Genomic DNA, 15,207 nt, shown 5'->3' on the forward strand with positions numbered 1-15,207 from the left:
CTGCTTGAATTTGAAGATGTTTCACTCCTTATATTTCTGTACATTTACCCAAATAAACTGGCCACCAACCTTAAATCTGTGCTGTGGAAACAAAAATGGAACTGGATCATTCCCGTTTGTCCAAACTGAGTAAATACACGTGTATAAGGAAAGAATGAAACTCAAACAAAGTCACTACTTGTGCTACATGAATATCTATAACAACAAAGAGCTGAGAGATGTCAACATTTTCACACCATGAATTGGAAATCAAATGCATAAAGTATTTATCTGGCACCGTCCAAAAGAAGATAATAAATACATCATCTAATAAAACCCCAAACACCTTTGTGAATGACCTAATGTTTAATCTGGCAAATACATGACTTACAAATATACAAAAATAGTTTTCAATTTACTATTTGCCACATCTGAGGATGGACTTCCCCAGCCTGTGATGGAGCTTTACACTGACACACTCCTGTTGCAGTCCCCTCACATCCTAGCAGGGGGACGTCACAACTCTCACAACTGTCAATGCCTCCACCCCAATTGAACATAAACATCGCTCAGCCCAAAAAAATATCTCTAGTCAATGCTCGCATTTCTCGGGAAACACAATTGTCACTTGCAACAGGTAGTTCAAATAAACATCAACTTATCACATCTATTTACCTAAGTGAAAGAAACTACGACTACCAGGACTTTAGAACATTTGCCACAGGAGGCCTGTGACTGAACGTGTCCCTTCCCAGCAGAGACGGCAAGAAACATAAGGCAAAAATCTTCAAGCAATAACACGGGATACTCGGATGTCAAACCAACTGAGAGAACAAAGAGGTTTTCAGTGGAATTATCTAACAGAGGCGTCCTCAGAGACAGACGGGCCTCTGTGAGGTACTGATGAAAGAATCATTGACTTATGAAGGCAGATGTGGTCTGTTGTTCAAGAGTGTTGTTGGGTTCACAGGAATGTCCAAACAAAACAATTCTGTTCCCCCAAAAAGCAGAGTTTGGACAGTTGCAGGACGTCTGGGGACATATTGGACACATGTCCCTTCAGGTATTACAGACCGCCGTCGTAAGCATAGTCTGCCTTGTTGTGCATGATCAGTTTGTTGTCCACAAAGTAGAAACTGTCCGATCTGGTCTCGTAGGGCTGATCCACCATCTGACGAACTGGGGAGAGATGCAGCACAGATAAGAATCATGATTGCAAATGTGATCTTACTGTATGTCTAATGAGAAAGAAGCAGAATTCACATGACGGACAAGAAACTCACTGAGGTCCTCTGGGAGCTGTGGGAATTCATAAATGTGCTCGCATGTGTTGCGGCTGTTCGGAATGCAGAACCCAAAGTCGAAGTCAAAGTTCTTGAGGAGGCGTCCCTGGAAGTAATGTCTCTCGATCATACGGAAGCTGTTAATGGGCCGATCCCCCACCGTGAACTCCACACTGACAGAGAACAAACAAAGACACCAGTTACATTAAAAAATGATCATTATGACATCAACTCTATATCTTGCCCAGACATTCATAAGTGATCAATCTAATTACGTACGTGGCACCAACAGTTTGCAGTTTCAGGAAGGCTGGTGTGAACTGATAACGCACAAACCGCCCAGCGCTGGTGTCTGCATCTTCAGTCTCCTCTTCACTCTCCACAGGACCTGGAACACAAAACACAGCCGCTGACTGGAGACTTATTGCTGATGGCCTGGTAGCTTTCAAATGCGAGTGTGAATGTGGGTTCATCCGTGCAATAGATACTGATATTAAGAAAAGGGCCTCGCCAAATAAGTGGGACGCCCCACAAACGTCAGCCCAGTGACATCGCGCTCTTTTGAAACACATCACACCTGACCTTGCTTTGCTAGTTGTTGCTAGTTGTGTTGTCTTGATCCCAATTATTCGTGGTAAACACGGGGCTGGAAGAGACACGTGACCCCTCCGCCCTCAAATGAGTTCCTTAGAATCTTTGTAAGGATTTGTGCATCCTGTGACATCCTGACCTGTGTGCTACATGGTTATCAAGAGCATCATTACTTACCACTGTTGGGTGGCTTGGCGATCTCAAACAGCACAGTCCCCGTCTCAAGATCTCTGATTTTAAAACGTGTGAAGTCAATGTTGTAGATGTTGTCTTCAGGTTTGCAGAGGTAATCTGTAATACCAGACAAAGGCGAAAATCCATTTTAAACCAATTACAATATAATGAGACATTTCCATCTTCTGACAGCAGGTTCTCCGTTTGGACATGAGTGTGTGTGTCCAATAGTGAGCTAACTGCTGATGTTTTATTGAATATACACACAAATGTAGATATGTCGGCACGCACATTAGTGGGTTGCCATTACTGTTATCAAGTTCGGTATAATGGCCCCTTAGTTCCAATGGAGGGAAATCACAACGTAACAGCACACAGTTATATCTTAGCGTCCTTCCAGCAGGACAACATCAGCTCAACAAAGAAATGGTTAGTTGAGTTTAGCGTAAAAACTAACTTGATAGCCTGCACATAGTCGCCGACCAAAACCTCCATCCAACACCTGAGGGGTGAATCAGAATAAAGCTCATCACCAAATGTCTTGGAGCATGAAGTTGGATTGAACCGAATAAGCGATTAGTTTTTTTTTCTGACTCATCCACGTGTGTGAAATGCAACAGTGCCGGCTTGTACCTTTTCATCACAGTGTAAGTAAGTAAGTAAGTAAGAGGGGAAGTGGAGCCATTGTTGTCTGTTCAGGAAAAAGCTTTAAAACAATAACAGGCATTAAAAGTGACCTGCTACACTGCAGACCCCCGGGTGTCTGACAATACACAGCATTTGTTAAACCTTCTGAGCTTAGCCCTGTCACTGGAGGATGACGATGGACGATGACTGCAGGGGCCCCATGATGAAGATGCCCCCAACACCATTAGGATTATTATACTTCAAGACATGTTCACACTGAAGGGACTGAATTCATAGTTACGTCCCTGAGACCAAGCAAGAGCCAAGACATTTTGATTATTACCATGAAATTAGGTCACGCAAACTCATTAAAGTCAGGACATATTATGTTACACGTGTGGCCTGGTGTTAATGGTTAGTAAGTGACAGACTTCAGGCAGCTAGAATCAGTGAAGAGCTACATTTAGCGTAAATAATTGTCTTAGTGTTACAGATGAACAAGTGGCCGGGTTAGCTGGTGACTTCTTGAACGCTTCTCTGGTTGCCTGTTGAAATTCAATTTAGGTTAAAAAAAAAAACTATATTAAGCTCATGAAGACAGATTTAGTGGTTCATTAGAATAAATGTACATTTGAGTTGTCTTCCTTATGTTGTATTATGTCTATTATTCATTTGCAGAAATACTCAGTCAAGTGGGAATTGATATAAATTAGCAAACTGTTGCGGTGGAATGTCTCAGATCAATACCGCACAATAACCCTCATAGTGACACAATTTCGTTAATTTCAAAAACATGTTAAAATTGACTTTGAAATTAACTCTTTCAAGAAAACGACTAAAAATCCGTCACTACTAACTAAGAGGCGGCGCGTTCAAGATGGTCACCAAATAGCCCGGGCACTAGATCGTATGTGACACCAAACACTATCTTGCTGGAAACATGGTTCTAAAGTAACCCACTCACCCTCGGTGACAGCGCGGAGCCCCAGGACGTGATCCGGGCAGATGTCTCGTCCCGCCGCCCGGAGCTCGTCCTCGGTGACCACAGGCCACTTCTCCGGCTGACTGCGCCTCGATTTCAGCTTCTTTAGCATTCCACCGACGCTGCCACTGCCGCCAGATTTGCGATCCTTGGTGTTGGGAGCCGCGCCGGTGTCCCCGTCCGTCTGCGCTTTGCTGAGCGCCGGGGCCGTTTTGTTTCGGGAGCCGCTCATGCCGCACCGCGGGGCGCAGGAGGGAGCCGCGTATCTCGCTTGTTTTGGGCGACTTGAGACAAACTGCGGGTGTAATTCCAAGATGGCGTGAAACGTGTACGGGAGACGAAAAAATAGTGTTGGGATTGGCTGACAGCGATGGTGGTTGTCATAGTTACCGAAGGGGTAAGAATGATCTACACCCTGGGACCTCCCGGTTCAGATTAATAGGGTGAGTTTGTTTGTGTTTTCATCTTTTGCGTTAGATTGTAAGCGGTATTAAGTTGTTTTTTCTGTCGCAGTTGTTCCATAAATTGCTGATGTACACGTATCATATCATGAAGTTACAGACCGAAGCAGCAAACACTTTCTCTCTACTGCAGCCATTCATTCAGCGTTTACACAGAATTATACTCGACTAAGACTAGAGCCGCACAAGAAGTGGACATACCTGTTCAGCTGTCAGGTACATGGCACGTTTTAAAGCTAAAATAGCTTACGTCATTTATGTTTGTTAAAGATCAATTTATGCTCAATTTGACCATTAAACTTTTAACAAAGACAATACAGTAGTAATTGATCCAATCGGAGTGATGTATGTTCCACTAGGTGGCAGTGTGTTCAGTGATTCTCCTCGACTTTTCAGGTAAATGGAGCAGAGAGAGATGTTGAGTCCAGATTGACTCATAGACTCACAGACCGTTTGCAGTGACTCATCTCATCTAAGTGTGGCCACTAACAGCCTACACAGAGCACAGAGGTGGGAATGTTTTATGTGGTGTTTTAATAATAAATGTTTGTTTGTTTTGGCCAGCGAATTGGCCCTCAACCCATAAAGTTGACTATAGATTGAGACACTGGTGAATAAGGTGGTACTGCACCTAACAGCAGTGATGTCTTTGTCCATTATAAATAAAAACAGTTCAACACAATTAAGTTCAAACTCTCCATGCCAACGTAAAAGCCTTGTCAGGTCACAAGGACACACAACCTTCAGGATACGACCCACAGCACCAGCAGACTGACGGTGCAGAGGAGAAGCTTGTAGCTCATTGCCCACCGGCCGCACCACAATGTAGGAAATAGTTCATATTTGTGCTTCTAGAATGTTTCTAGAAGAGTGAACGTTTTAATTGTTTGCCAACTTTCCTGCACTCCGTCACAAATCTTCCCCAAACTCTTGACAGCCACCTTCGCCTCAGATACTTCTCACTCCAGTAGTTCATCATGAATTCATTCCTCCACATCTGTGACTGCAGAACTTTGACCTGCGTCTTGTACCTGATCTCACTCTGCCGTGCCTGCATGGCAGATTGCTTGTTGGCCTCGTTGCACCTCTGGAGGAAACGTTCTCGGATTTGGGATTTGGTGGAATCTTGCACGACATCTTCTATGGTCTGTAACATGGCTCTGCATTTGCTCTGGAGCTCCAGCTTTTCGGCCTGGGCTTCATGCAGGGCTCTGGAGAGTTCGGTCAGTTTGTGTTCCTCCTCCAGCTTGGCGTTCTCAATCTTGATCTTAGATAGATAAGTGTGTCTTTTCTCTACAAATACGACCTCTTCCACACAAGAATCCTGGTTTACGCCAGCTGCATCGCATCTGGTTGGAGGGGAGATGTCCTTCAACCGCAGATCCAAATGAGGGTCCACATATCCACTGAGCCCCATCATGTCAGCACCCATCTCCACCTGCAGATCCACATCTGCAGAGTGATGCGTTTCACTGCTCGCCACCAGGGGGCAGCTCATCTCCTGCTCGGGGTGTTTGGACATAAAGAAGGAATTCACACTATCTTCCGTTTCAAAGCAGCATCCCTCCTCCTCATGGTGCCAGTGTCCGATCAGAGCCTCCTGGGCCTCTGTGGTCAACTTGTCCTCCTCTAAAGCGTATGAACAATTCATTCAGCTCTCTGTAACCGTGTGCTCTTGGCACTTATAGAGCGTTTGTCACTTATTGGTGGCGTAACAACTCACGAATGACGATGACATAATGGACCGGACCGACACGCGCGAGTCAACCCGGCGTGACGTCGTCGTTTGGGTTCGCCGACGTTCATTAGTAGTATTTATGGTCTGCAGTTAGCTGGTTCTCGTCATAGTTCACAGACAACAATAACAACAAACACAGCAATCACGTGTGTGTTTACAGCTGCTAATGTTCCATTGTTACTCCAGACTGTAGCTCATGTAAAGTAAATTTTATTAAGAATTTATTCACTTTTAGACACTGGCCAGTACAACACAGTGCAATATACATTTGACTTTCAAATAAAAAAAAAGACAAAGAAAGACATACAAAACAAAACCCTCAAATTTATGACAAAGTAAAATCTCATTTACAGAGAAACCAGGGACAAGGACTCCAAAAACACATTCACTTGCATTGCATGAGCATCTCGACTAGTCTACAGGAGGCGAGACGTGGCTAACAGGAGGGGTCAGAGGTCAGTGCTGTAGTGCATCAAGTGACAAAGTGCTCGACTAAAGCGCAGAGTTGGATGACAGACTGAAGAGGAAGATCACGGTGGGGTTGAGGCTACGGAGCAGGTGCAACCAGCGACGTGTGTATGGAGAGAGACGCTGAGGCGTGATGAACACTGGAGTCATGTGAGACGAGCCTTGGGGCGGCGGGGGAACGAAGATTGTTCATGCACAGAATGGGGACGAATGAGGGGGAAAAATTGCACATTTGTTGGAAAATTTAAACAAACATACATGCAGTCAAACAATAACGCAGGAAGTCTGAGGGGTCCATGATGAAGGCGTGGCATGATTAGAGATGCATACAGCTACATTGTCCTTACACTTCTCACAGTCACTCTGGTTCACAGTCATTCAACACGTTTAAGGGATGAAAGGCAGAAAGGAGGGAAGACACTGATTAGTGTTTTCAGGGAAAGACTGCTGATGAGACTGAGCCCGACCGATATTTACACATAATCAGTCTTGCTTTGTGCCGTTTTGTGCAAAAGGAAATGTCAGTTAACATGATTTTGGTGATCAGCAGGAGGAAAAGGTCGTCCGGATTTCTGTTAACAGCATTTCAGCATCTTTGTTTCACTGTACCCTGTGAAATACAGGCAGGGGAATGCTGTTGAACCATGGAAGTCACCATAGGCGTAACAAAGAAACGGCCAGTTGTAGCTCATTTCTATCCTGGCTGCACCTGGTTACATGTATACAGTAGTTAACTCTTATTTTGATTAGTGTTATCTCTCATTTTATGGATTGCTATCATTTAATAGTTTCATCTACAGTATATAATTCACTGATCCTCCCTGTGCGTGAGGAGGCATCTCCCTCTGATTAAGAGATTAACATGTCTGAATCATCCGTTACGCTGAGTCAGCATACTTCAGTTTGAGCTGGCCGGCGTGTATTCATGATGTTTGATCTGTGGCCTTGATCTGGGGAGAAGCTGTATTAAAGTGCGTGCAGCTGTACTGACTGTTATTGCAGAGATTACTGCAGAGATTGCAGGACGCATTTCTCCAAATGTTATTACGGGCCTCTCTAATATCGGTCGAGCTCTGGTAAAGAGTGTGCGTGTCTGGTAAAGCGTCACCTGGCCAAACGTCCCCCTTCCTTCTCCCATAAACACAACCAAACAACATCTATGCAGTAATGGAGACATTACGTTTTGGAGTGTAAAGTAAAAAGGCTTCGGCGCCTCAAGATGTGTTTCTATATTTTCAAAAACTATCGTCTTTCTTATATCAATGATGTACAAATATAACATTTCTGTTTACAGTTACTAACATGATATACATTCCTGCTAATGCTTAGGTCAGCTGTGTTTTGTTCTCGGTCTGAAATGTTACCCTATGTGACACACAGACACCAACCTGTACATGTTAGTGTAGTGAGTAGACTAAATACAAACGGTCTGTAGAGGACTTGGATCTTCCTTCAGCGTAGGATGAAGCACCTGCCATGTAAGCGGTGTCTTTGGTCCCACAAGTGAACCGTATCCTGACCCTGATCTGAGTCCCACTCTTCTGGTCCCGGTGAAGTCTCTCCTTCCACAGGAGCGAGCAGAGCGGCGGGACACTTTCTCACCTGGCTTGTTTTCTTTTTGCGTTAAGACAGAGACTCTCCGTGAAAAAAGGCACCATGCACATTTAAAGACCCAGACGGGAAGAAACAAAAAGACAAGAAAAACAGAACATATGTGAGCAGCGGCAGGTTGGGCCTCCCTCCCTCTCTCTGGGTCCAGCATTAAGGCTTCAGATTCACACACATTCATCTGTTAAGGCAACCTGACAGGGAGAAGAGGAGGGAAACATTTATCAACTGAAACAAACTGGAAACAAATAGGAGCTTGTGGTTAAGGAGGAGAGGGAAAAGAAATAAAACTCACCTCATTTACTTAATTCTCATTTTCATACTGACTCAAGCGCTTCTTGGACTTTAGCTCTTTTAACCACTGGGGTGATTTCTCCTCACTGCAAAGAGAACAGACGGGCAGCAAAGACAATTAGAAAGTTTAAAACAATCATTAAACACGTCCTGAGTGCAGAGAGAAGACCCGGGCTACAGAGTATAACCTTTAACCCGTGGATTTACTGTGACTGACTAACAGATAATTAGGGGCCTTTAACACCTGTGTGTGTTTAAACTAATACAACAAAGCAATTTGCATGGAACCACGTGTTTTAGGAATTGGCCTCCCAGATCTGTGTATCGTGAGCACAGCTGCACTAAATGAACAAGGTGAGCGCTGTATATCCCTTGAATTCACAGATCAAATCTCTAAGATCACCATCTTCACTCTAGACGAGTCATTTTCACAGAAATTCAACATCAACACAACTCAGCAGCCTTGCCTATCGCCGGACGAAGGTGCAGAGGAAAGTATGGAGGAAGAGTACAGAGACGCTGATTTGCATGGATACGGTCACATGACCTCTGCGTGTCCTGAATTATAGTTGGTAATTTGAATAAACAAGTTTCAGACATGGCAGAGGCATGTGACTCAGACAACCCACACAGAAACACTTTTGATGAAGACGACGATGGAGACGAGCACCAGCTGTGCTCGTCTCCATGGTCCGTGTCAATAATAATGGCTCAAAAAGTGCTCTTCCCGTTTCCCTTCAAACTAGTGTTGCTTACCCGCCATTTTCTTTTCCACCAGGCGGGGGCAGCACACGCGCTGCATGTGGAAGAAAGGGCGACTTTGGAGCGTGGGAAAGCTGGGAGGAGGTGGGAGCAGCTCCGTCCGTCTGATGGTCAGAGTCGCCCCTCCTCTTCAGCTGCGCCTGAGAGTAATAACCAGACAAAGACGCTCATAAGCAGATACCAGACTGAACACGCAACTTATGTCTTGTTGGTGGATGTTTGCAGTGGATCCCATTTCCTGAAGACACAGATGCACAGTTGCTGGCTCACCTTTAAAGCTGAGGGGTCGATCCCGGGGAAAAGGGGGACCCTCTGTGGCTGAGAGGAGGTAGCAGCAGGGCCGCCGTCGGCTCCTCTCACCTGCTCCTCAGAGTCAGACTCCTTCTTACTCTCAAACTTCTCCTCTGTCACAGGACAATTCAGATTCAAATTAATGGGAAAAAAAAAAGAAAACAGACCAACAAACTTCAGATGCCATCTTGAGGTCTCAGTGCAGCTCTTACCTGTGGAATCGCGGTAACGCCAGTCCTCAGTGGCTCCTCCCTCTGCCTCTGTGAGCAGAGTCTGACGGGCCGCTCTGGAGGGACGTGACCGCGGCGCTCTTTTCTTCCCCAGCTGGGCTCTGGAGCGGAGTGCGCTCGTGTCCAACAGAGCGGTTGGGGCCTAGAGGTCCATAGAGAATTGGAAGTAATACTTTTTATAAGTACATTATGCATGAAAACCTCTAAGGACATCAGAAAACACAAATAACTTCAGTTTACTCATTGGTTAGAGGACCTATTCATCAATTTGAGAGCGACAGCAGCTTCTCTGCTCTGAAGTTTGGTGGTGAGTGAGAGCGCTTTAGTTTGCATACAGGTCGCAGGTTAAATCTTGAAGGTTTAGGAGAGACAATGCTTACGTCAGGGAAAGGAAGCAGCTGGTTCTCAGGTGGAGTGGAGGGGCCAAGGCCGTCCAGGCTGTCCTGGTACATGGGTGACGTGTGTGCACCGGGTGTGTGGGGTGTAGTGGGCTTCCTCGGTGAGGGGCTGAGGTTGCTGTCTGAGCTGGGAGTGGCAGGAGTGAGGCTGAAAGTAATAATAATAATAATTACAACAATAATAATACAATGACCTGGTTTGGAGACACAAACACACCATAAAAGAATCCAGTCATCACGCCTATAAGACTATAAAACACATTCAAGAAACACAATCTTGAACAGAAGATGAGTTGCTCTTCAGCGCTGGTTAGTAGTGTTATATGATGTTGTGGCCACAGGGGGGCAGTGATAGCTCAAACAGTTCCGCACACAGTTCGACTCTCAGCTGGTTTAAATCCAGCCTTCAGACCTTATTTGTTGCAGCTTTATATATAAATCATGGGTTCTTCCACTGAACTGTAACCTTTTAATTTGAAGTCTTTTATTGCATTTTATAAATTCTGAAGTTAAGCTTTCCTTTTAATCATCTTTTGATTGGTAAAGCACTCTAAATTGCCTTTGTGTTTGATAGGAGCTATATAACTTAATGTTCCTCACTTTATGTTGAGAGTTGTGCTTTATGAATGAATTAGTTAATACATCATTTCACAGTGTGAACAGTGGAGGATCAGTAAGCAGAGCTGGAGGTCGGCTCCACTCTGGACGAGGCAGAAAGACGACAAAAGATGACACCAGATCTTAGTGGAATCTGCAGTGTGAACGTCTCTCTGACAGACTAAGAAGCCGCCATCATTTCAGCCTCCCTGTCCTGTGTCCTTCAGGACGACACGTGACAGAGCGTGTCTTATTCTCTCTGCGCCTGTGTGCTGCTCTTCATCGATCAGACTGGTGTTAGATTGCAGATTTAAGCTGCCCAAGCTTCATTTATGGACAGGAATGAATCAGCAGCATGACAAGGTCACCATCATTACTGGGCAGCAGCGCTGATCACAGCACAGCACTGGAACGTTTCTTTAAAGGAGTTTAAAAGTACATTTAGATCATTGCATGATGATACATATGAAACATATTATGACTCTACTCATCTGATTTAAATGTGCACTGCACAGTTACAATGGACAGGTTAAATGCACTTGCTTATTCAAAGTATGTGGTTCAGTTAATATGTTGGATTGGAATAATGTTTTTATTTATTGTTTAATATATAAAATGCCAGTAAAATTGTCAACATGGGTTGAAATGATCTCTTAATACTCAAGTTTGGAAGCACCAAATGTTTGTTGTCTGTATAATAATACACCTACGATTGTTTCAGAACCAGTTTGTTTACATTCATTCTTGCTGATACTGCATCACACAGCTTTGAGTCCAACCCTAACAGGTGTGATAAGATTCAAGATAATGTCAATCAGACACTGTTTGTTCACGCCCACAGCATTGAAAAGACATGAGTGGACATTTTGTGGGCGGACGCTCTCACGGCAGCTGATCTGAGTAACAGAGTGAGTGGAGCCACCAGAAGCTTCCAGCACTGTTCAGTCTGTTTCCATCAGACCCAGCAGGCTCCTGAATAATAACTATTTGATGGGGTTATGTTAAAGTCATCTTGATTTCACCACTTTTTCCCCCGGATCATCAGAATCTAAATACTGCGGCGCCCATGAACATCAGAGACCCTTAATATTCGTTATGCTGCATTCCAGATCATTCAGAACATTTCCCACCACCTTAAAAGTGCTTTGGATTGGCTGGCCAAGTCTGAGCTTCGACAGGGAAACAGTTTAATCTTCAAGCAGGATATTCAAAATGAATACTGTTTACTTAATGTATTAACTTCTATATCTTTTACGTTCTTTCAAGCCTTTAAAGAGCTACCGAGTTCTCTCCTGTGTTTAATATGAATAAAAGCTGGATTCAGTGTAGGTTGGACAATGCCGGGGCCTCATATTGTGAACGGCGCCACCAGTTCCACCTGTGCTTTACCTGCTGCGACAAGTCCAAACGCCTGCGGTGAGAAAGCCCTTTTGTCCGTCGCTAAACTCCTGTCATGTACACCGCTCTGGCTTTCATTCTGCCTTTTTCACGCTGCACGTAAATGTTCCACAAGTTATTTTGCGTGTATGTAATCACAGTGAATAAGAATAAATAATATCAGCAAAAAAAAAAGGGGGGGGAGAAACACACATCCCATCTTCTGGGTGGTGGAGAGAGTTTGATGTTTACCTGTCGTCTGTGCGCAGTCCTGTGTCCCAGGTTCCATACTGACTGTCGGTGTCACGGATCGGTGAGTCTGAGTCCTTCCCTTCCTCTTCACCACCGCCACTTTGAACCTGAAAGGGGCAGAGAGAGAGAGAGAGAGAGAGAGAGAGAGAGAGAGAGAGAGAGAGAGAGAGAGAGAGAGAGAGAGAGAGAGAGAGAGAGAGAGAGAGAGAGAGAGAGAGAGAGAGAGAGAGAGAGAGAGAGAGAGAGAGAGAGAGAGAGAGAGATGAGAGAGAGAGAGAGAGAGAGAGAGAAGAGAGAGAGAGAGAGAGAGAGAGAGAGAGAGAGAGAGAGAGAGAGAGAGAGAGAGAGAGAGAGAGAGAGGATGTCTTAAACATACGTAAGTGTGATGAAGACGAAGTTGAACAAACGCTCCCCAAATTCTGATGAGTATTCAATAAGAGTGATAGTATAGAGTGAGCACATTCAGGTGTTTCCAATGAGAGTTCTTATTCTTATTACTTAATTCTCATCTTAGTGTCTGATCGATGCTGTATCCTGTAAAAAATTGAGCAACCACGTTGGACGAGTTAATGGACAGAGATGGAGGTACAGAGTGGGGACAGAGATGGAGACGTGTGGGTGGGTGATTGAGAGTGTGTTTGCTGGCTATTGAACCATGTCTCTTTTAATGAGGCTGTTAGAGAGGACATACTGTCCCCGAACCACACACACTGCTCTCTGAGGCACGCCTGCGCATGCAGCGATAACACTGGCCTACATAGAAAAACACAATAGAAACTCTGCCTGTCCTCAGACGCCGCCTGAGGGCTGGACAGAGAAACACGATACACCTGGCTCTCTAATTGTCCAGGTTCCTCCAATATGAGAGCTTATCTGAAAGCCGTTCACTTGTGATGTTTTATATGGCCGGTGATTGCAGATCAGAGCTCTCATTCTTAGAGCTCCATGAATGCCGGCCCTGTTTCCTTTGTGTGCGCAGGGGGAGGAAACCGGTACAGGAGAGGCCATGAGGAGAGAACACTTGAGGCGGAGAGTGAAAGTGAGAAATGGAGAGCAATGATATAACTGAAGAAAGAGAGAAAAACAACAACAACAATGTAGCATGTCGTTCATCAGCTTTGATGTTCCTGACAGGAAAAGAGACAACAGAGAGCAGTGAGCGCGGCATGCGATACTTCTGCCTGTATGAGAAAGCACTTGGGCTCAAGTACATCCTCCTCTCGAGGCTTCAGAGCTCACACTGCTTCTCAGGATGACATCACCTGCCCTCAATTGCACATGGCTCCAGCCTGCGCCCCCCCCCAAGTCCAAATCAAAGTGTAGCACCAAGCAGACCACACAAAAACAACTGATCAAAGGTTTGCTTCACCTCACACACACTCATAAGCAACAGCCTCAAAAGGCTGAACAGCCTATCAGAGGAGAAAACACCAAAATCTGACTAAACATGCTTAACAAGCTGAATGGCTCCGATAAGATACAATTAGTAACAAGAGTGTTGCAAGTGCTGCAAAAACAAACTTATGGTAGAGTACACAGACATTCAGCGGAGGCCGTGGTTGATGTCAGCCACATCACAATACACTGACACATCTGCTGCCAGGAAATGTAAGGATGATAATCATCTTCCCTTCTCAGGTTCAAGCTTGACTCGACAAGTATACGGTCATAATTATATTTTTCAAAACATTTCCTGGCCTGGACAACACATCTTTTAAACCCTTTGACCCCCCCCCCCCGTTGTTGGCTCAGAACTCAATTCCAAAAACAGCAGCCACACTAGAACAGAGAATAACTGATGTGTAGAAAATAATTGACAACATTACGTACGTGGGATTAAGTGTGTAATAAGAAACTAAACAAGCTCAATAAAAAACCTATCTGGATTTCCTGTGTGTGTGTTTGCCACACCCTGAACACACCCTGATTTGATCACCATAGAGAACATTGCTTTGGCTGGAACATGTTGAGAAGAGGCGCCTGACACAGCAGCATAAAGAAAAGACTTATGGAACCCGTCTGCTCAAAGCAGAAGCTGAAAGCCTTTAGTGGCTCTTTGTTATCTACCAGCATTTATTATGCAGTAAAATGAGGGCTTTTAATAGCCCAAATGTTGGCAATGAGGCAGCATTTAGCATTTTTCTTCTTTCTCTTGTAAGTCAGCCTGCATTCATCTCGGGACGCTCCCACGTTCAGACACGTTTATTGACGACCAAACAATGGCAGACAAAACCTTTGGTGAGCCTTGGAGAGCAGGTTCTGCTAGCACACATTAACATGGATGATAAGGATGAAGAAAGAGGCCTGTAAGAGCCAACAGGTCTTAAGGCAAGGGTTCAGAGCTATCAGGAGGCAGACTTTTCCTCCATAACATTAGCAACAGCCAGGAAGGGCGTGTCTGGGGAAACGGCGTAACAAAGAACGGATGAATGGAAGGATGAAGGAGAGAAAGGGCCGATCACCTAAGTGGACTGACAGAATCTGACTGAGGAAGTGGCTTGTACGAGGCCACGGAAAGTTCTGACAGATAAACAGAAGCCAGCGGCTGAGATGTAGCGCTGCACGGCTGTGAACACGGGGCACGTTTGCTGTTACACGTGCATATAATCTAATGTAGTAAGTGTGATAGTAGATTTATGTATCTCTCTGAGGCTGCTTTGTGTTCTGCTGCAGGTGGAATTGGGAGGTGACTCTTCTCCAACAGCAGGACACACACCAACACAAACACACACTCCCTATAGCCCAGTTGCGACACTTTCAATGAAAATAAGCTGCAGCTGATGAAGAAGCAGAGTGCTGAGCTCCAGTTCATAAGATGAAATGTTTACCAATACTGGAGCCGACATCACCATAGAGCAGTGATCATGATATGAGGCAATGCAGCTTATGGGAAATGGAATCTGATCTGCTGTGAGCATCTCAATTACTATCAGACTATGAAAAAAAAAGCCCTCTATGAAGCCACATTCAATCAATCCCAGCAGTGCTCTGGTCAATCTGACCAGGGTGGAGTGGGAATATATACGACGTGCACTCTCTCTCTCACACACAACATAGAAGAAATCAATATCTCCCATATCCAAGAGAGATTCAAA

At 44.9% G+C, this 15,207-nt stretch overlaps 2 protein-coding genes and 1 long non-coding RNA gene across 6 annotated transcripts in view; 1 reads left to right on the top strand and 2 right to left on the bottom strand.

Annotated features, from left to right (window-relative positions):
* Positions 1-3,969, bottom strand: unc119b (unc-119 lipid binding chaperone B). The gene is made up of 5 exons (XM_076164676.1): positions 3,619-3,969; positions 2,031-2,144; positions 1,542-1,650; positions 1,263-1,435; positions 1-1,158 (listed from the first exon to the last, which is right to left on the bottom strand). The coding sequence occupies exons 1-5, from the start codon at positions 3,866-3,868 to the stop codon at positions 1,046-1,048; spliced, it is 759 nt and encodes a 252-aa protein (XP_076020791.1). The 5' UTR covers positions 3,869-3,969; the 3' UTR covers positions 1-1,045.
* LOC143011704 (uncharacterized) lies at positions 3,945-9,090 on the top strand. Of its 2 annotated transcripts, XR_012964940.1 has the most exons (4): positions 3,964-4,079; positions 4,231-4,313; positions 4,494-4,607; positions 8,984-9,090. It is a non-coding gene; the product is annotated as an uncharacterized LOC143011704 (long non-coding RNA). The 2 variants fall into 2 exon arrangements; XR_012964939.1 differs by lacking the exon at positions 4,231-4,313 and having other exon boundaries at positions 3,945-4,079.
* LOC143011701 (uncharacterized) overlaps positions 6,030-15,207 on the bottom strand; it is a 25,726-nt gene continuing 16,548 nt past the window's right edge. For all 3 annotated transcript variants that reach the window (XM_076164674.1, XM_076164673.1, XM_076164672.1), the window contains 7 exons: positions 12,113-12,219; positions 9,869-10,034; positions 9,471-9,630; positions 9,238-9,371; positions 8,962-9,107; positions 8,207-8,291; positions 6,030-8,105 (listed from right to left, as the gene is read on the bottom strand). In XM_076164674.1, the coding sequence (XP_076020789.1) occupies positions 8,216-8,291; positions 8,962-9,107; positions 9,238-9,371; positions 9,471-9,630; positions 9,869-10,034; positions 12,113-12,219 (789 nt within the window). In that variant the 3' untranslated portion in view covers positions 6,030-8,105; positions 8,207-8,215. The remainder of the gene's footprint in view (positions 8,106-8,206; positions 8,292-8,961; positions 9,108-9,237; positions 9,372-9,470; positions 9,631-9,868; positions 10,035-12,112; positions 12,220-15,207) is intronic.

This window comes from Genypterus blacodes, unplaced genomic scaffold (assembly GCF_046128005.1).
Source record: "Genypterus blacodes isolate CSIRO-AG114 ecotype Tasmania unplaced genomic scaffold, CSIRO-AGI_Gbla_v1 ptg000138l_1, whole genome shotgun sequence".
Lineage (NCBI taxonomy): Eukaryota > Metazoa > Chordata > Actinopteri > Ophidiiformes > Ophidiidae > Genypterus > Genypterus blacodes.

Bases quoted from the DNA above. Each gene is read 5' to 3' on its own strand.
- unc119b (XM_076164676.1), bottom strand. From the start codon at position 3,868: ATGAGCGGCTCCCGAAACAAAACGGCCCCGGCGCTCAGCAAAGCGCAG. The intron at 1,651-2,030 runs GTAAGTAATGAT...TTTGTGTTCCAG, and splicing joins CGCCAAGCCACCCAACAGTG to GTCCTGTGGAGAGTGAAGAG. The intron at 1,159-1,262 runs GTGAGTTTCTTG...ATCTCTCCCCAG, and splicing joins ACAGCTCCCAGAGGACCTCA to TTCGTCAGATGGTGGATCAG.